At 44.7% G+C, this 20415-nt stretch overlaps 1 protein-coding gene across 1 annotated transcript in view; it reads right to left on the reverse strand.

Annotated features, from left to right (window-relative positions):
* The window catches only part of NUGGC (nuclear GTPase, germinal center associated), a gene marked incomplete at both ends in the record, with an annotated part of 41603 nt that extends 21693 nt beyond the window's left edge, over positions 1-19910 (reverse strand). Inside the window, 9 exons of the mRNA XM_079705747.1 lie at positions 3407-3496; positions 3779-3797; positions 5207-5382; positions 10434-10643; positions 13384-13614; positions 14083-14305; positions 15322-15430; positions 16035-16139; positions 19868-19910. Of these exons, the coding sequence (XP_079561873.1) occupies positions 3407-3496; positions 3779-3797; positions 5207-5382; positions 10434-10643; positions 13384-13614; positions 14083-14305; positions 15322-15430; positions 16035-16139; positions 19868-19910 (1206 nt within the window). The remainder of the gene's footprint in view (positions 1-3406; positions 3497-3778; positions 3798-5206; positions 5383-10433; positions 10644-13383; positions 13615-14082; positions 14306-15321; positions 15431-16034; positions 16140-19867) is intronic.
* Between the last annotated feature and the right edge of the window lie 505 nt (positions 19911-20415).

Raw genomic sequence — 20415 nt, forward strand, 5'->3', positions numbered from 1 at the left:
TATGTACCTCTTGCACCCCAACTTTTATTTTTAATATTATTCTCTGCTAAAAGCAACCCAAGTTTCTTTGATAGTAATAGTTCCATGCCTTGGGGCAGGGAAAAAGAAAATGGGCCTGGATATGTTCTTGTTGCCAGAGAGGAAAGATATATTTTTTTAAATGTCTGGGTAATGCTAAAAGGAACCAGCTTAAATTAAAGGCTCCCATTGGCCAAGATGTGAACTTGAACATCAAAAAGAACACAGTAATTCTGTGAAAAGCCATGAGTTCATTATAATCCTCAAACTGAGTAAAATAATAAGGTATTACAAAATAATAAGCTCTATCTCTATCTACCTATCTATCTCTCTATCTCTCTATCTATCTAGAGGTCTCTGCCCTGAGTTCCCAATACAGGGCTCCTAAACCCCTTATAAATAGGGGGTTTCATTCTAACATTGAGTCTTTGGCCCCAGTTCCCAGCACAGAGCTCCCAAATCCCTTGGAATTTCTACCCCCTACCCCCATTCTCCAGAGAGGGGAGAGGAGCTGGAAATGGAGTTAATAATTGATCATGTCTATCTGATGCAGCTCCATAAAATCCCAGTAGTGTGGGGTTCAGAGAGCCTCCAGGTTGTGAGCACATTCACATACTTGGAGAGCAGTGTACCCCAGTTCCATGGGGACATAAGCTCCTGTGCTGGGGACCCTCCCAGACCTCTCCCTATGTATCTCTTCATCTGGCTGTTCATCTCTTATCATATCCTTTATTATATAGTAAACTGGTAAATGTGAGTGTTTCACTGTGGGTTCTGTGAGCTGTTCTAGCAAATAACCCAATGCAAGGGAGAGGAGGTCATGGGAACCAATTTGTAGCCAAGTCAGGCAGAGTTGTGGGTAACCTGGGGACCTACTTCTTGCGATTCATATCTGAAGTGGGAGGCAGTCTTGTGGGACTAAACCCTTAACCTGTGGGATCTGACGCTATCTCCAGGTAGACCATGTCAAATTGAGTTAAATTGTAAGGTGCCCAGCTGGTGTCAGAGAGAATTGCTTAGTGTGAAGCAAACTCCCACACATCTGGTGTCAGAAGTATGAGTGCGGTAGTCATGTGCGAGTGAAGGAGAGAGGCACTGGCGCAGTAGCATAGGTTTTCTTTACAGGTTTGCTAAAGCAAAGGCAAAATGCTGTATAATAATCAGCTTAAAAGACATGCCTGAGAACATCAAAACCCAGCTTTCTTTTACCTGCCACATACAGTTAGTCGTCCAGACCTATGCATCTGAACCCCCTATTAGTTCTTGAATGCATCTCCTCTCCTCTATTTCTATGGTTACTGCCTAGTTCAGGCTCTTATCACTTCTTTTTTTTTGGCTACGTTGGGTCTTTGTTGCTGTGCGCCGGCTTTCTCTAGTTGCGGTGAGCGGGGGCTACTCTTCGTTGCGATGTGTGGGCTTCTCATCGCAGTGGCTTCTCTTGTTGTGGAGCACGGGCTCTAGGCGTGTGGGGTTCAGTAGTTGTGGCACGTGGGCTCAGTAGTTGTGGCTCACGGGCTCTAGAGTGCAGGTTCAGTAGTTGTGGTGCACGGGCTTAGTTGCTCCGTGGCATGTGGGATCTTCCCGGAGGGCTCAGACCCATGTCCCCTGCATTGGCAGATGGATTCTTAACCACTGCACCACCAGGGAAGCCCTATCACTTCTTTTTTTTTTTTTTTTTTTTAACACCACCTAGATGACAGAAAAAGCCTCCCAGCTGGTCTTTCTACATCCAGTCTTCACCAGCCCCTCTCCCCACCATCCATTCTCCATATTCCCGAGAAAATCACCTTTCTAAGATGCATAATATTTCCAAATTGAAATCAGTAAGTGTAGTTCCAGGAGCCTGAAATTTTTCTTACAATATTTTTCTTAATTTTCTTTTTTATAATTAAAAAAATAAGCATAGACATCTCTATGAGTGGCTACCCTATAATCAACTTCTGACTCATATTTTCTATGATCAAAATTAAATTTGCTCCAAATGAAGGTCTGCAGTACAAATAAAGGTCTCACAATAATTCAAACTGAAAAGAAGTGGTTGGAGAATGAAGGTGTTACCTAGCCATCAGAGGTGTAGGTGTGCAGACCTAAAAGAACTTGTGCCATAAGAATCAAAACCAGTCACCCTGCAAGCTGATGTATTGTTGCCCAGACCCTATCTTGTACATACCAATTTGCCACATATTTTAGCAATAAATATAATTGTAAATTGTGTATTGAGGTATTTTATGTTTCTGCTTCCAGAAACAGTATAATTAGGTCCTCATAAAATGCATATTTCTTTAACGCCAAGAAGAACAATTAAAGAGAATAAGAACAGCTTTACTGAGTTATTGCCTCATTAAAATCAACATTCAAGAATTGCTCGGTAGACTTTGGCTTGAGTATGAGGTCTGATTATTCTGAATTAGAAACAAAAGCCCTGAAATTTCCAATTCCACATTGTACGCCAGACATTTTCTGCATCAATATAATTGAAGTCAAAATACAGAAAGCAATTAAACATAGAACTGGACCTAAGGCCATGTGTTTTTACTGTTAAATCCAACACTGGAGATTTAGTTTCAGCAAAACCATCCCTTCTATCACATTATACTAACTGTGATATAACACTTAAGTTGTTTTGTTTACATTTTATCTTCAAGTTGGTTTCAGTTTTATAGCTGCATAAGACTATTACAGGAAGGGGTTTTATGTTTGTACCTATTTTAGTGACAGCATAATAAAAATAGTTTAAGAAACAGCAAGATTCCCACAGAACAATTACCCAAGCTTGAAAAATAGAGCTCAGGGCTTTTCTCCCAACACTCCTGCATATGCCCCTTGCTGAGCTATTCAAAACTACTTGCCTATAATTCACCAAGCGTGGCAGTTTTTTTCAACCATGTTCTTCCTTCTGTATCAAACATATTTTCTCCAACTTCTTCACCTCGCTCAAGACTACTGGTTCTTTAAAATTCTGCTGAAGAGGCTGAGAAGTTTTCCCTGAATTTCTCCTCAACACCACCTCCCCCAGCGGCCCGCGTGACTGGGGCACCCTTCCTCTGTGTTCCCCCAGCCCTGCTGCATCCCTCTAGCCAAGCACACTTCAACCTGCACTGTGATCCTTGATTTTATCTGCACGTAGTTCTCAGTAGACCATATGCTCATTCAATCCTTCCAACAATCACAGGCAGTCGACATTATTATTCCCCCATTTTACAGATGAGAAAATGGAAGCTCAGAGAGGTACGGTAATTTGCCTAAGGTCACAAAGTAATGAATCAGCAGGACTAAGTTGTCTACTCCAAAGCTTCTGCCCTTGCTACCGCACAAGACCAAATAGGTGTTTCTCAAAATCTGAGTGGTTGAAAAGCAGAAAAATGCATAGGAGAATCTGTTAACTTACCTTTAGTTTTTCCTTGAGAACTTTATTCCTTTGTAGCTTTATCATTTCATTTCTTTCTAAAACAGCCTCTCGCTGACTTTGAATAGCTTGCTGGATTGTGAAAAGAAATGAAAGCATGGCAAAGAGTCTAGGGTTAACAAGAGTGATAAAGGGATGAGATGCACATTTTGGGGGCAGCTCTTCCTCTGGCCCAGACAAATGTGCATGTGTTCGAATCATATAATACTAATCATAAAAAGTATTATTTAAGAAGAACGCGTCCAAACTCATCAAGATGTTCACATTAAATGTGTGTAACTTTTTATCTATCAATTATATCTCAATTGAGCTTTAAAAAAGAAAGAAAAGAAAAAATAACTAGTCCATACTTACACTTCCCACTTTTCTTTCCCTGAAATGAGAAATGTAACAATTATTTATCTCATGATGTGTCACAGCAGTCTTGACTTTCCCTGAAAGCAGCATATACTGTCATGCCTTTATGCCTCTCCCTAAGCTCTTTCTTCAGTCCAGAGGCTCTGACCCACCTCCAGTGTCCATCTGAAAAAAGTATCTTAATTTCTCAATATTTTGTCATCGGTGGAATTTTCTGTGACCTCACCACCTGGCTCAGTCAAAACGCAGCCCTCACTCTCCGAGGTCCCGTGGTACTTTACTTGTCACTCTCATATAACCTTTCATCCTCTTTTAAGACAGTGACCTCAGCGACTAAGCAAGATGCCTCTCTGAATCTGCTGCCCCTACCACAGTGTTCAATAAACATTTAATAAATTCAGCTGTATTAAATTCAGCTGTTCAGTTTTAGAGCTGGCATTGGAAAGGGAGCATTTGAAATACTATTCTGTGGTAGGGAGTGGGGTGAATGGACTTGCAGGGCAAAAAAATGATGGAGCTGAAATTCCAACTTAGACCATGAAAGCAAGAAGTTGGGGGAAAAGTCTTAGTCTGTTTCTTCACTGAGGAATTTTTCTCTGCTTAGTTAGTTCCTGGAGACAGTAGACTCAAGTGGGGGGGGATACGGCAGAGGGGACAGGTGGAGAAGCTTTTGTTAGAGCAGAGAAACACTGGCAAGGGTAGAGCCCATGACCATATGTCCCATGTCCCCAGAACAGACCAGTGTACACTTGCTGATCCTCTGTAAAGATTAATAACAACCCCTTACACTTTCAGAGTGTCCCAACATGGAAGATAAGTTCCAGTCCTCCTAGTTACAGGGGCAACAGACATGTGCATGGAAATCAACATATATTAACATCTATTAAGCTCTAAAATGCTCACCCTTCATTATTTTTTGTTAAGAGTATGAGTCTAAGAATGCTTTCACTTTGGGCCAAGTTCTGAAACTTTGAGAACCTTGCTCCATGTGGGTTTAAAATCTCAGGAGGAGACAAATCTGAAACAGAATCTTGACACTTCAAAGCAGTACCGGGCCAGACGGTGTTATAGGAAGTGCCCACTAGCTGTGGGGCGTCTACACTTCCCATATCTGGGGGGACGGGCAGGTCCACCACTCTGTAAAATGCCAGGAGCTGCTCTTTGCATCTCAGACACCTGAGTGGCGCCCCTGGAGCTGTGTAGAGCACAGCCTGTCGGGCGTTAAGCAGCTGCTCTGGAAGATTCCGAAGACAACCTACCCAAGGTTCCTGATGTCCCAGGAAATCACCCAGACTTCTCTTTTATCCCCAGTGGTCACTTCCCTGAGTCCGCAATGCCCATGACTCAAAGCTCTGTTGTTACCGTAATTACGGCAGTCAGGACCCATGGAGGAAAGCCCGCATCCCTGTAAGCCCAGCACCGTACCTTAGATATTCCGGCAGGTGGAGCTTGTCGGTCTTGGTGACCACCAGGGCCATGTCCCTGCAGAACCCCCTTTGGCAGGCTTTGATGGTCTCGTTCAGAAGGTCTTCATGGGCTCTCCCTCCAGAAACTCTTTCAATGTCGGTGATCAGCCAGATCACTGAGCATTTATCAATGGTCTGTGAAACATGACCACAGCATGTTTAAGAGCATCAATGGTGCCTCGGTTGTAGAGCGTGTGCTTCCTTAATGTACCATGTCTGTCTCGATGCTGTGCCCTGACTCTCTCTCCAACCCCACCTCTCATCCCTCCCCACCACAGTCTTTTTTTTTTTTTTTTGCCGTACGCGGGCCTCTCACTGTTGTGGCCTCTCCCATTGCGGAGCACAGGCTCCGGACACGCAGGCTCAGCGGCCATGGCTCACCGGCCCAGCTGCTCCGCGGCATGTGGGATCTTCCCGGGCCGGGGTACGAACCGGTGTCCCCTGCATCGGCAGGTGGACTCCCAACCACTGCGCCACCAGGGAAGCCCCCCACCACATTCTTTTAGGCACCAGCCATACGAGCTTCTTACACTTCCTGGGATGTAAATTGCTCATCTATCTCTTGGGGCCTTTGCCCTTGCCGTGACCTCTGCTTGACCTCCATTTGCCATCTGAGACTGCCAAGGGCCACCTGAGGCTCAGTTGGCCACCTCCACTTCTGTATCCCACAGCACCTGGACTTACCTGCCACAGTACTTCTCAGGCAGAACTGTTGTACACGGCCGGCACTCTATACCCCTCTCCCCCTCTTCACCCAGACTGTGAGGTACCGGATGGGAAGGGGCTGCACCTTTCAGCTTGGAATCCACATCACCTCAAGCACAGTACTTGGCCCATAGTAGAGGCTTCAGAGATGTTTGGGGCAGTAGTCATTGATAGAATTCAAGAAATCAGACCTCCAGTTCCAGATCCATCATGGACTTGATTTACCTCAGCTGTCCTCTAGGGAAAATTATTGTTCTTCCAGAGCTAGTCTTGGTCATGATCTACCCCAAAGCTGTCACCACAGGGCATCATTTTGATGTCTGGCTGCCCCTGCATATTCAGCATACTACCACCAGGTGGCAGCAGGGAGCCAGAAACCGTGTGATTCAAGTTGCAAAGGCCAATGAACCTGAAATTGCAACCTACTCATTGATCACATATGTATTGCTTTAGCTAATATGCAGCTTTCATGTGACAAGCAATAGTGTGTTGCCTTGTGACATTTCTCTGACTGTATTGTTTCACTCATCTTATCTCGCCATATAAATGAAAAGCTGGTCCAACGCCAGGACTGAGTTTGTTTATGGTTCCTCAGAACAGCACTTTGTACAAAAAGCTGTGACAAGTTTGCGAGTTGCTAATTAAATCATTATTGGCTTTATACTAATGGTTCTTAACTAGAGATTCTATACCCCAGACGCCGCTTGGCAATGTCTGGAGACACTTTTAGCCGTTTTGACTTGAGGGGGCACTAGTGTGGGTAAAGGCCACAGAGGCTGCTATACAGCCTGCAATGCCCAGGTCGGGCCCCTACAACAAAGAATTTGCTGGACCCAAAATGTCAAAAGAGCTGAGGCTGAGACAGCTTGATCTAGAGCAGGGGGTTTCAAACATGTTTTTAATGGTGGAGCCTTTTTCAAATGAAATCATAGGAAGAATTCCAATTGCCAAACTTGATTTTTAAAAATAGAACTGCTATAGTTGAATTGGGGGTGGAGGGTTTGGAGTCCCCACCTGCTCTGTGTCCCGCACCCTCTGCCCATGAAACTCTTGGCTTCACGGATCATTGTTACGAAAGCATCCATCTCAAGAGTCAAACAAACTTCATTGTTTTATAAAGAAGGTACATAACAGGCCCCGAGAGGCAAAGGATCAGCTTAAGGCCACACAATTATGGGTCCTGAACTTCCTCCCCTACATGGATGGACTCAACTTCGGGCAGGAAAATAAAACCAATCGCTCCCTCCCACTTCCCAAATTATAACCAATTTAGGGGTGCTTCAGATTATTCCATCAGGCTGTGGAAGATGAAGCTCCTCCTCTAGGGCAGGGCCTCTTTCACTTTTATATTCCCCTGGTCCTGGTAAACTACAGATGCTTCATAAATGTGTATTAAAAGAGAAGAGAACTGCAATCATAAAGGTTGCAGTGGTTAAAGTTCAGGCCCTACACAAAGCTCCCGACTGCCAGGATTTGGCAAAATTAGAGTCACAGAAAACACCAGAAAAAAGCCGATCTATAAGACAAGAGCCACTGGATTTGGGAGTGGGTAGGATGGCCCCCTGCCATCGCCACCCTCCTCCCTTCCCACCATGAGAATGGGCCTCCAAGAGGTCAGGTGACTCAGGCAGCACGGGGACGTCTGAGCGCTTCATGGTTCTAGTGTAGGGAAGGTACTGCTGGGCAGCTGGGGAGGTGGGGGAGAGGCATCGTGTTCTGTTCTCCCTGGAAGGAGGGGAGTCTTTAGTAACTTCTCAGGAGAGGATATCACAAAACCACAAGCACGGGGGGGAGCTGCGACCAAGCGAAGCAGGCTGGGAGCCATCACTTCGCTTCAGCCCCACCTCCTCAGAGCTCCTCTGTTCTGAGCGGCCTCTGATAAGCTGTCCGGTGTATCTGAACTGGCAGCAGCCATGGCTCCATCCTGTGAGAGAGGCCGGCCACCTCCTCAGGCTGTCGCTCCCTGGGACTGGCCTGGAACTGGAGGAGGTTGGCAATTCCGCTCCAAGAGCTGAAACCCTGCAGAAACAAAGGCTCTCCCGGCCAGGCCTGAGCAGACCACCAAGGGTGAAGGATGCTGGGACTGCCTCCACCTTGAAGAACGGTTAGGGGATGTCCTGGGGGGGTGAGACACAGAGCCTCAGCTGGGAAGGTAGGAACCTGCTCTCTGGTTCAAATTCTGCCACTCAGTAGCTGTGTGGTCTTGGGCAAATGACTTCCCATCTCTGAGCCTCCATTTCCTTATCTGTAAAATCAGGGCACAGGCTGATTATCTGTAAGCTGTCATCCTGATCTTTACTGGAAACCACAGTCACAAAGCCGGCCCACAGTCATTCATTTAGTGCAAATCTGCTGAATTTAAAGTCTACCTATAACAGAGAAGCAGTGGGCCCGCAGTGAGTTTCTCGGCGGCCACTGCACTGATCGTGACTCACAGACACTGGCCCTCCTTCCCAGTCCCTTCTGGCTCTGGTCCTGTGCCCCGTGTTCCCTCCCACCCTGCGCTCCTGAGCTCCTTCTAAGACGCCCTTTCTTTCTCTCTCACTCACCCGAATCCCTCCTGTCCCTCGAACTTCCCCAGGAAGCATGGTATTAAAGCCCACCCCACCTTTCCCAGGCTTGGCTTCCGCGCCTTCTCCATGCTTCCCCCACGCCCTCAGCCCTCTGGGCTCCGCCAGTGCTGCTCTCCGGCCTGAAACGGTGCTCAGGGTCCCACTCCCACCTGCCTCCTCTACCTGGTGGAGGCTGAGCATCTGTGTCCACTCTGAAGCCTCACCCGCCTCCCAAAGGAAGTCATCACCTTGTGCTTTCATTTTTAAGTAATGGGCTTTGTTCATTAGTGTATTTCATTCCCTTCTGGACTATGAGCCTTCCAAGGGCAAGGACTTTGTCTCTGTCTATCCAGAGCCTATTATAAAATTGAGTAGATGCTCAGTGGCTGTTTGTTGAAGGAATGAGCTCTCTGGTTGGAGGTGATTTCGATTTTTGAGAGCTCATAGCTCCCCATGCTTCTCTTACATCATTTTCTGCCACGTATTTAGTCATCTGCCTGTTTCATTTCTCCTAGTAGACTCTAAGCCCCTTGAGGGAAGGCTCTGCTTCGCATTAACATTGTTTTATTTTGTTTTCATCTTTTTAGTTTTAAAGATAATACATGTTCAGGCAAAATATGCAAACAATACAGAGGTGTCTGTAGTAAAGAGCGGTAGGAAACACAGAAACTGCTGTTAACAGTTGGGTATGTACCTTACCAGAAGGCAGAATCTGACTTTTGCCATGCATTTGCAAACATTACACACACACACGCTTCTTAACATAAAAGGTCATGTTCTGTATCTGTTCATTCACTCTTCATTTTGTGTTGTTTATCATGTAGGATATAGTAGAGGTTGACAGCAGAGAGGCTCTTGAGCCTTCTTGCATGGGTTATTAGCTATAAAATTAGCTCAGCTATCATTATTATTATTATTAGCTATAATCTTTGCATCCTCAGGGCTTAGCACATAGCCTTACATATTGTATGTGCTTGATGAACAGAAAGCAAATTAACAAAGAGATAAATTCTTTAAAATCCCCCAGCCTCTAATCACTAGGTACAGCTCAAACTGCCCTGGTGCTTAACTATCTGGCTGCAAACACATCTGGCGGCGGGGTGGGGGGCGCCCTATCGGCTTATGCTCCATTTGCTGAGAATTGAACTCCTACCTACTTTCATCTCATCGACCCCCTTCAGGCACAGCTGACTACACTAGGGATGGATACTTAATCCAGAGAGAGTTGATCCTTAGCTGGGCGGTAATTGATCAGATTTTCCTTCTGAGGAATTTGAACTAAAAGACATAGAGACTATAGTCAGACAGTGACAGGCACAGGAATAGCAGTGTCATTCAGAGACGCAGCTAAGGTGGTCCTGTTCCACAACGTGGGCGCTAATAGCTAAGGGAGAAGCAGGACTCTGCAGACAGATGCACGAAGAGAAACAGGGTCACAAGGGACCAGGCAGAGGATGAGCAAGAAAATAGCTGCTTCCAGCCTGATACGTGGTCCTGGCTGTGTCTCGTGAGATCCGTTGATAGCCTTTTGATTAACCCTTCTTGACTTGGGATTTGCTTTAGTGAGTTTCTCTTCCCTACAACCAAACACGGGAGCAACCTCCTGGTTCCTTGGTGCATGGCTATTGGCTTCTCTGCTTTGTACCCAAATCTGGGCCTCCCTCTCCTGCTCTGGCCTTGTTTCCTCTGCTCACTCTTGGACAACTTTATTGCTGGCCCTTTTCGTCTGTCACATACTCATGATTCCTCCCTCCCCAATTTCTCTGGCCAACCATATCCTGCCATTGCCCAGAGGCTTAGAACGTGGAAGAATTTAACTCCGATGAGCTCATAAAATCCTGTAAGCGGGAAGCAAAGCATTCTTTGCTGCTTTAGAAAGGGTGTTGGAGCTGAGGAGAGAGGGAACAAAGCCACATGAAAGAGAATCACCTTTCTCCACATCTCGTCCCTCTTGCTGTTGAAGTCGCCTGTACCTGGAATGTCCACCAGCACAACCCCTTCTGGAATCAACTCCGATCTGGGAAGAGTCACTTCCACCAGTTTGATCAAGGGCCAGATTTGTGTCTCAGCTGATCCTTCATCCCAGCCTCTCCTCTGAGTCCGGATGTAGGGGTCCAGCTTGAGAGACAGCTCTCCTGCCTGAGGAAGAGGTACAGGTCACACACACCAGACAGCCTCCCAGCACGTCTACCCTGAATGGGCTGTGACTCAGGTTCATCGAAGGTCCACTGAGAAACGTGAAGAGCAGCACCTGGGCAACAGGCACCAGGAGACCTCAGCTCCAGCCTGGAAGGGTCTAGACTCAGAACCAGAAAGGACGCTGGAGATCAGGAAGTTCAAGCTCCTTAACTGACAGATGCAGAAAACAAAGTCAGTTAGAACAGGGCTTCAGGAAAGTTATAGCTTCACCAGATAATGAGTGTATCTTCTAAATTCCATTCCAGTTCTAAAATTAATGGAAGTCATATGCAATATTCTAAATGTGAGAGAGAGAGGATTCTTCCCACATGGTTAATGTGAAATGTTCATTACCAGAAAGCCCTGACTGTGGAAAATGGATAGTGAGATGGTGACCATATTTTCCAGATTGAAAACTGAAGTTGATCTTCAAAAAGATTTTTAAAATTTATCTTCCAAGTGCCAAAAAATATATTGACATATAGGCATTTCCAGGATGTTTTAATGATGGTGGGTGAGATGGGGAATCACTCTCAGCCTATTGTTTTTCACGAAACATATCTTGGTACAAGGACATCTTCATGCCAGCAACTGTGTATGGCAGCAAATCTCTATGGGATACTTCAGGGGACAGAAGATTTGGGATGCACGGTGGTCATTGTTAATAAATATCTACAGAATGGTCCTGAAAGAAAGATAAAGTAAATTCTTAAGAGAGTTGAGATTAAGTCAGAGGATTTGTTGCAATCTGATTTAATTGCAGGGTAGGGAGTAAGAGCTTTCATCAATTCTAATCAAATCACAAGAAATTGTGAAAGAGGAAATGATAAAATTTCTTTAAGATATTTTGATTAGGTCTTCCCTGGTGGCGCAGTGGTAGAGAGTCCGCCTGCCGATGCAGGGGACACGGGTTCGTGCCCCGGTCCGGGAAGATCCCACATGCTGCGGAGCGGCTGGGCCCGTGAGCCATGGCCGCTGAGCCTGCGCGTCCAGAGCCTGTGCTCCGCAACGGGAGAGGCCACAACAGTGAGAGGCCCGCGTACCGCGAAAAAAAAAAAAAAAAAAAAGATATTTTGATTAAAAAATAAAGGAGATACAAAAAGAGCAACATAAAAGAAAAAGCATGGGCTTTCTATAAGAAGAGGGCTCCACTCAATAAACTGGTGGAGGCGAGTCATTCTGGGAGGGAAACTCAGATTCCCTCACCCCAGCCTACAATCCCTGGCCCAAACTCTGAATTTGTGCCCTCATTCATAGGGATGTTAATTCTGTTCCTCATGTTTCAATGGGTAAATTCGTAACACCAGGAAGGGATATTTCTAAATACAGAGTAGTGAAGAAATGAATATTATATTGATACCTTGGTGTAAGTTATGTGTATTCAGATAAAGTGACCAGTTTTATCATCATTATGTTTCTTTGGACATGCTCGGTCTATGTTTTAGATATTAGAAGCATAATGAGTTTTAACTATAATAGCCATTTAAATATAAGAAATGGCTACTACATTTGTTCCATTTTCTAGATATATAAGAGCTAAATGCCTTGAAAGGTTTAATTCATTTGACTTCTAAGTATGCCTGGTCAAGTATTTCAATTTTTTTGAAAGAATCAAATATATTAAATTTGAACTATAAAAAGACATGTTGATCAATTATGTAAGTAGCAGTAACTTTTAAAGGAGGCTTTTCTATGGTAAACTTAGGAGATAATTGAACATTAAATTTTAGAACAAGTGTAAGTAATTGTTCTTGTTTTATACAAAAATTGCCAGATTTACAAACAGAATAACAATATACTAAAGGTGAATTTTAAGATGCAAGAAACACCAGGTTTTTAAATGTACAACATTAATAAATTACATATTAGTTGCCCGTGTATTCTGGTTTAATTTAAAATCGAATTTTAATTTAAATAAAATGAATATTGATCATAAAAATGAAGAGGGCATTGTTCTACTAGGTGCACATCCAGTATCCATCCTGCCCTTCACTGGCACCAGCAGCATCCTGACTATTTGTTTATTTGGGAAGGCAGTGGATTGAGATTGGTCTCAGCCAATCTTGGCAAGTCTGCTTCTTGTTTTTTCTAGACTCTCCTTCAGCTCAGAAAGGCCATGTGACTCAGTTCTGAACAAGAAAGTCTACATGGAAATTTGTTGGGTGTGTTTCTAGGAAAGCTTTTACTTCCCAGTGAAAGAGGAGATGTGGTTGGTGCCACCTTTTTATCTCTTTCTTCCTTCCATGAAGCTAGCTGTGAAGTCCAGCACTTCAGTAGCAACTTTGTTACAATGAGGCAACAGATGTGGAAGGTCGGTGGAACCAGAGGGATGCGGCCATGGTTGAGCCACTGAACCAACCCACAGACCCAACTGTCCCCAGACTCCTTATGTGAGAAAACGAATAAATCCCTATTTGTTTAAGCCATTAAAAATTGGGCTTATTTTTTAAATTATTTGCCACCAAATCATCCTTAGTTAATCTTCAAGTAACTGTAAATAGTCTTTCCTGTGAACAAAAACTCCCCATTCAGACACTAAAAATTCCCATTTGACAGCCGTAAATAATGAAAAACCACTTTCTCATGGATACTTCTGATTTTGGTATCAACTTATTTCCAATAAGAACACTGTGCCTTGTGCAAATCCCCTAAATGGATTCAACTGTTATCCTTGAGACTCATGAAGACATCCTGAACCCACCTCTTCCGCCTTGAGGGTGATGACTCTGGAGGTGGGGATCTTTCCTTTGGGCTTTGCCCTTAGTAACTCCTCATAGCTCTTCCTTTCCACCCCGTTTCCATAAACCATTTGTAGCTTCCACATGGCTTCCTCCACTGCATCACCCCTGTCCCAGGCATCCTCTTCTTCTCTGCCCAGCTCCTCAGGCCTGTGCAGGAGTTTCGTCAAGTTCTTCAGCTCCTCCTTCCACTCCTGCCAAGGCAGAGTGGGGGGCCAAAGCCCCCCAGGACACAGATACAGAAGACACTGACAAAGAGAGAAATCCATCGTCCCTGTGGAGGGCAGGGGGCTGCACACCCAGGAAATCTAAAATCACCTAATCCCGTCAGGGATCATCTAATCCAACCCCCTTGTTTTGTCCATGAGGAAACAGGAACCCAAAGAGGGAAACGTCCTGCCCAAAGTCCCATAGAGAGCTGAGACAGGACCCACTAGAACCCCCATCTTGTTCTGTTGGACTTTCTCATTCTGTACTGTGTTCTTTTCGTTTAACGAAGACGTGAGCTCTATTTACAAGGAGCATAATGTTAGTCTCTGAGAGAGGGCAGGAAGGAAAGAAAAGGAAGAAGGAAGAAAGAGAAGGAAGGAGGAAGGAAAGGAGGGAGAGAGGGAGGATAACAGGGAGGGAGGGAGGGAGGGAGGGAGGAAGGCAACACTTACCTGGTCTGAGAGTAGGTGGATTCTGGCTTCATACTGCTCACAGCAGCCTGAGCTCACTTGAACAATACATGATGTACATATACTTTCTCCAGACACTGGCAGAAACATGGCTTGCTGGATGATGGCATTGATCAGGGAGCTCTTCCCAGCCCCAGTGCTTCCAAATAATCCGATGTAGATTGGGTCCAATGATGGTTTTTCAATCAAGGCAAGAAGCCTGTTTCTAGATCAATTTAAAAATGCCCATTGTCACGGTCATTGAAGAATAGTAGGGAGATCATCAGAACAGAACACAAAGCAACTGAGTTCTAAACCTGGGCAAGTCACCGCATCTTTCTGAATCTCTGTTCTCTCCCTGGTCAAAGGGGAATATTCATCCCCGTTTACTATACAGAGTTGTCATGAGGATCAAACGAGATTATGCAAAAATACTTGGTAATGATAATTCTACACAAACTCTACAATGTCTATATAGATGTGAGGTCTCCTTGTTTGTGTTCCATGGAAATGACATAGTCTTGATCTTAGAAATAAAGTTTATGCAGAGGTGAAGTGTTATTAGGAGCAACATTAAGAGTCTTACTGGGGGCTTCCCTGGTGGCACAGTGGTTGAGAGTCCGCCTGCTGATGCAGGGGACACGGGTTCACGCCCCAGTCTGGGAAGATCCCACATGCCGTGGAGCGGCTGGGCCTGTGAGCCATGGCCGCTGAGCCTGTGCATCCAGAGCCTGTGCTCCGCAACGGGAGAGGCCACAACAGTGAGAGGCCCCCGTACTGCTCTTACTGGGCAAGAGATGAAGCCTTGACACCACTCAACTCCTTCTAGTCAGCTGGGCACAGGCCACTGAGGGCACAGGCTCAGAGTTCCACAGCCTGGGCTGGATTCCAGGCCCTTTCACTTACCAACCGTGTGACCTTGGTCAATGTCTTGGCCTCTCAGAGCCTCAATTTCTGCAAAATGGGGGTGATAGTAATGGCTCCTACTTTATAGGGGGTATTGGGACAATTAAATGAAATTTGATATATATAAAGTATCTAGCAGATCACCTAGCAGCAGTGACAGCTCAATGAATGGTAACTATCGGAAATAACAATAATGGCTCATAGCCACAGAACTTGTTGGCTTTCTTTGCTCAGTTTTTAATTGAAAATTCCCTTTCATTGTTGGAGAAAAGCACCTACCACCACCTAAGGAAATACATCCAAGTAAGATCTGATGGTAGCTGATGTCAGACTCACATGAGGTACTTGACACCATTAGGGATGTTGTCATCCAGGAATACAGACTGAATGAGTTTCTGGTAAGTGTTGCTCAAAACCCTTCTGGTCCGTGACTCCAGTTTTTCATCTGGAATCAATAGAGATGTATTAGCCGGGATGTACCTGGCAGGGATCAAGTACTTGGTCTCCACAAGAGGAATCTGCTCAATATTGCAGACAAAGGAGAAAAAAAAAGAAATGAAAAGCCAATTAAACAAGAGAACAAGTTATCTGACATAAGAGATAATAGCTTGTGGGAGAGCAATCATTGATCATGAGCGCATCCCATGAAGCCAGCCTGCTCTGAGGCTCAGTGTAACAGAAGTCAGCATGTGCTTCACCATGGGCTGTAGCCCTTCTAGATTCTTCTCTCCTGTGGTCATAAAAAGAAAAAAAAAAAGCAAGGACGTCATATAAATACCCATGAAAGAACCAAAACAACCATTTTCATTCACAGTTCTAATCAAGAAGAGATTATTTTTGTAACAAGCCTCCTATCCAGATTCTGAGAGATGAACTGTCATATTACATTATCTCTGCAGAGACTAGGACGCCTCCTTTTTTGGATCGGGATCATTCGGAGATGTTCCATCCTGCTCTGAATGTAACCTCTTCCTTTGAGCATGTTAACACATTTGGAAAAGAACAGAGCCACGTTAAAACAAGTGGCAGAGCCCTTTCGTGGCACTCACATTCCTTAAGGGCGCTTTGTTCCGCAGAGGGAAACGCTCGGAACCGCTGGTCTCGATCTGACCGTCTTCTTTTTTTCATTGGTTCTTTAAAGAAATCATCATCAACTAGAGATAAACAGAGGTTATATAAAATTATAGGTCTTGGGGGCATAGTATACAGTTGACCTTTAAACTATATGCAGATTTTTGACTTTGAAACAGGGTTGTCGCTCTAATCCCTGAGTTGTTCAGGGGTCGCTGTGTTTGCCTGACCTCTATCGATACACAAACCCAAAGAGTCTAGGAGGACCCCTGCCAGCCCTGGATGTCTGTGAGCTCATTTTAGAAGCAGCCCTATTGGGCCATTCCTGATTCCCAGAGTCCCAGGACTCTGCATCTAGTTCCAAAACGCAGAGTCCAACGTATCTCCCCAGAAGATGAGTTAAAATGGCGTGAAAAGTTCCTGTTTGGGAATCCTGAGAAGACAAAATGGCTCGATATTCTTCACCAAATGCCAAGAGTGTAAAGAGAAGCACAAGACGGCTCAGCGTGGGGTGGAGAAAGGCCCCTGGGAGATCTTTTCAAACAGGGAAATTGATTGGGAGCAGAATCAGAGGAAATAGCAGGCCACGTGACCACAGCAAATCTCTTCTTCTCCTAGAGCCTCCGTTTCTTCATCTGTAAAATGAGTCGGCTGACAAAAATATCAATATAAGTAATACAAGAGTTTTGGAGGGTGCCCTCCCACTGGACATCCTTCAGAGATTAAATTGGTGGGCTTTCCCCCCGCTTCCTCACTGAAAGACATTAGCAGCTGCTTCCTTACATGGGCAAGAAAAAAAATTGCCAAGAAGAAAATCTCTGTAGTTCTGCAGAGATTTATTCACTTTAGTGGCTTCCATCAGTTATGAAGTGAAGAACTGGAAGGGTCCATAAACCTCAGGAAAGGGTGTAACCAAAACTGTGTGTTTGGGTGAATTTTAGACAACACCCCCCCTGGCAGGATTCACCTGGTTAGAAAGGGGCAGTAGGTGGATCTTTGGAGTCAAGATTGTTGGAAATGGTTCTAACCCAGTGCCCCTGGGGCTGGCGTGGTCCTTAGGAAATGGCCATGAGGTGACCTGGAAAAACAGGTGACCCCAAGAGTCATACTCTCTAAGCTCATAAAAGGGCGTGAGGCCTCCAAACCGAACATGACACAGGGTTCATATTTCTTCAAGAACCACAGAGAGGGAGTTTCGCTCAGGGACCCAGGGTGGCAACCTGAGCAGAAGGCCCAGCCTCTGCCACTGGCCTGCAGACGCGGGTCTCCCAGATAACTCAGGCGGCCTCGGCCTGGCATCTTCCAGCACAGATTCTGCTGTGTTCTGGAGCCAGTTCACACCCCACAGAGTACTGCAGCACAGGCTGAGCTGTCTGCCAAAGCCCGAATCTCTGCGCCCTCATGCTCACACAGTGACAAGGAGTTGAGAGAACTTGTCCTTAGACCCTCTCTCTCAGACATTCTAACTTTACGAGTGAGCTCCACTCAAAGAAGTTATCCTGGCTCAGTCTAAGGACTGCCTTAGAAACAACCAAGTGGTTGCTGGCTCAGTGGCTATGCCGGAGTGGAATGTGCAAAGAAGAAAGAAAAACATGCCACTAGTTAGGGAGTTTGGGATGGACATGTACCCACTGCTGTATTTAAAATGGACAACCAACAAGGACCTACTGTACAGCACAGAGAACTCTGCTCAATCTTACGTAACAACCTAAATGGGAAAAAAGAATTTGAAAAAGAATAGATACATGTATATGTATAACTGAATCACTGTGCTGTACTCCTGAAACTAACACAACATTGTTAATCAGCTATACTCCAATATAAAAAAGTTAAAAAAAAGTGGAGCCAGATAAGGTTTTCCAAAGTCCCCAGATTATTTGATTATAATATGCAAATATCAATAGCTAACTTTAATAATTTAGCTTAAGTAAGGGAATACACTGTAGGTTAAACTTTTGAACCTAGATATTGATAGTAGGGGGGGTGACAGAATCACAGGATTTTACACTGGAAAACCATGTAAAATATGTATGAATTGAGATGTAGAGTTCCAGAGAGATCACGTGACTTGTTATAACGGGCACAGAGCTAGCAAATGACAGAGCAAGAACAAAACGCCAAGGATGTAAACTACAAGTCCAATGTTTTTGGATGCACAATTACAGTCTTAATACTTTAAATTATTATACATTATGGTTTGATATTGTGGACGATGTTTATAACTTATTCTTCTATTTTATCCATGATCCCAGAGTGTGGAAAAGAAAAACATTTAGAGTTATAAATATGTCATGACTGAAGCTATCAAGTGAAATTCTAGAAAATCTGCCAATAAGTTTTAACAAAATAAAGCAAATAATTTTTAACCATTAAAAAAAAAAAAACAAAGCCAAACCAACATGCAATTTGGGCCCCTAGGCCAGCGGCCAGCGGCCAGCAGCCAGCTGAAGAACAATTTAGTACATGTTATAAACGGTGTCTTGGAATTCCAGTGTGTTTCCACCCTGCCTGTGGAAAGAAAGTAAAAGGATGGAGGGCCTTGATCTTGACTCTGTAACTCGGGAACTCTTTTGTGTAAGCAACGTTTGCACAGTATCTTAGCCACATGTACGAAAGAGTCTCAATACAGCCCGTGTATCTTGGCCTTTATTTCAATTTTGTAAAGACTGGCAATTAATCTGATAAAAGTTTGGAAGCGTATTTCTCAACTAAAGCAAACGCTGAGAAGTCAGATAAAACAGCAAGGTTTTAAACTTTTTCTTCAACTTCTAAAATGAAAAACCACGTGGAAAGGAAAAAGTACTTCATCTGGGATTTAAACCACTTAAGGGTAGTGGTTTTATATTAAACTGTAACCGGAATGAATTGGTGTGAACTGGCCACATTCATTCTTCCCTGTAATTGCTCAAGCGCTCCCTCGCCTTTTCCAGCATTTTACACTGATTTATTCGAAGGAAGAGCAGAGGGGTGAGTACCAGCGATCCAAAGAAGTCTACCTTAGTCTCTGCTGCTGTTGCTTCTTATTGCCACAAGGTGTCGCTTTTGACAACTGCTCTCAATACAGGCTCTGTGTTGATCCAGACCGTTGCCAGAACCTGCCGCAGATCTTCCCAGCAGAGCGCCCCACGCCTTCAGGGCTAACCTCAACCAAGGGGTCCCCAAAGTTGCAGTTCCTTCAGTTTTCATGCCCAGCCACGTTTCAGATGCTAGCACTACCCCCACGGACCCAGAAACACTGATCCCTTGCCCTTAAAGGAATTCATCCCCAGGAGTGAAGCAATTTTTCCTCTTCAATTCTCAAAACACAGAGGATGTGATACACCCTGCTTTCTGCACATAGGGGTTACTCCCCTGCATCTTCGAGGGAAGGTTCCCTCCTTGTCTCCGGGGGCCCTACACCCAGCCTTCTAGGAAGGGGGGCCACCCTCACGGACTCCAGTGTTGTTCACCCTACAACTCTCCTTCTAAGGAAAGCATCTGCAGTGATTCCAGGGGCTCACCTTGCCCGTTCTGAGAGTGCTACCCTCAGAAAACCCAAGATGGTTTCCTGGAACCTTCTTTTAAAGGAGGGGGGAGCACAAATGTAATTGCTGGTCAGACAACTCACTGTACTATGAACGGGATATTTTAGTTGTTATTGAAATAATTGATGTTCATTCACTGTTAAAAATGTGTCGTGAGAAAGCAGCTTCTGAATAAAGAGCAAGGAACAATGACTATAGTTCAATACAGTCTCAGCTCATTTGCCCTTGATTATATAATGGTAAATAGTTCCCATTCATTTCATCAGATGATATGGTAGGGATGTTACCTGGCTGTGGCTCCTGACCCACAAAATCTTCAGTTTCTGCCATTTCCTGTTGTGTAATCACCTGCTTTTGTCCACTTAGAGCATCAGCCTGAAAAAAAATGCACACAAAGTACAAGGGTGGAGGTGGGAGGGGTAGAATGCAGAAATTGTAAATACAAAGCAAAAAACCAAGAATAACATGTAATTTTGCTTACGCTTTGTCACCCCAGTTAGACCCCAAGCTTCTGAAGGGTGGTGGCCATTCTAACTTATTTTCAAATCCATCACAACAGCTACTTCACTACACATTGGTTTAAATATGACAAAAATCCATGTTTGACTATTGGTTTTCAACAGTAGTTGTATTCGTAGAACTTTAAACTGAAAAGACCTGAGATCTTTAAGGCAACTTACTCTGGAAAGAGAATAAACCTCTAGTGACCAGACCCTTGATGGTGAAGTTATATAGCTTTGCTGCTTTGGGAGACATCAGCGCCCCCATCAGGTAACCTTGAACTCCTTTGCCAGGGATGTCGAGTCCCAGGAGGTCTCAGCAAGTGTCTGGGAGT

This window comes from Hyperoodon ampullatus (assembly GCF_949752795.1).
Source record: "Hyperoodon ampullatus genome assembly, chromosome: 6".
NCBI classification, from domain to species: Eukaryota; Metazoa; Chordata; class Mammalia; order Artiodactyla; family Ziphiidae; genus Hyperoodon; species Hyperoodon ampullatus.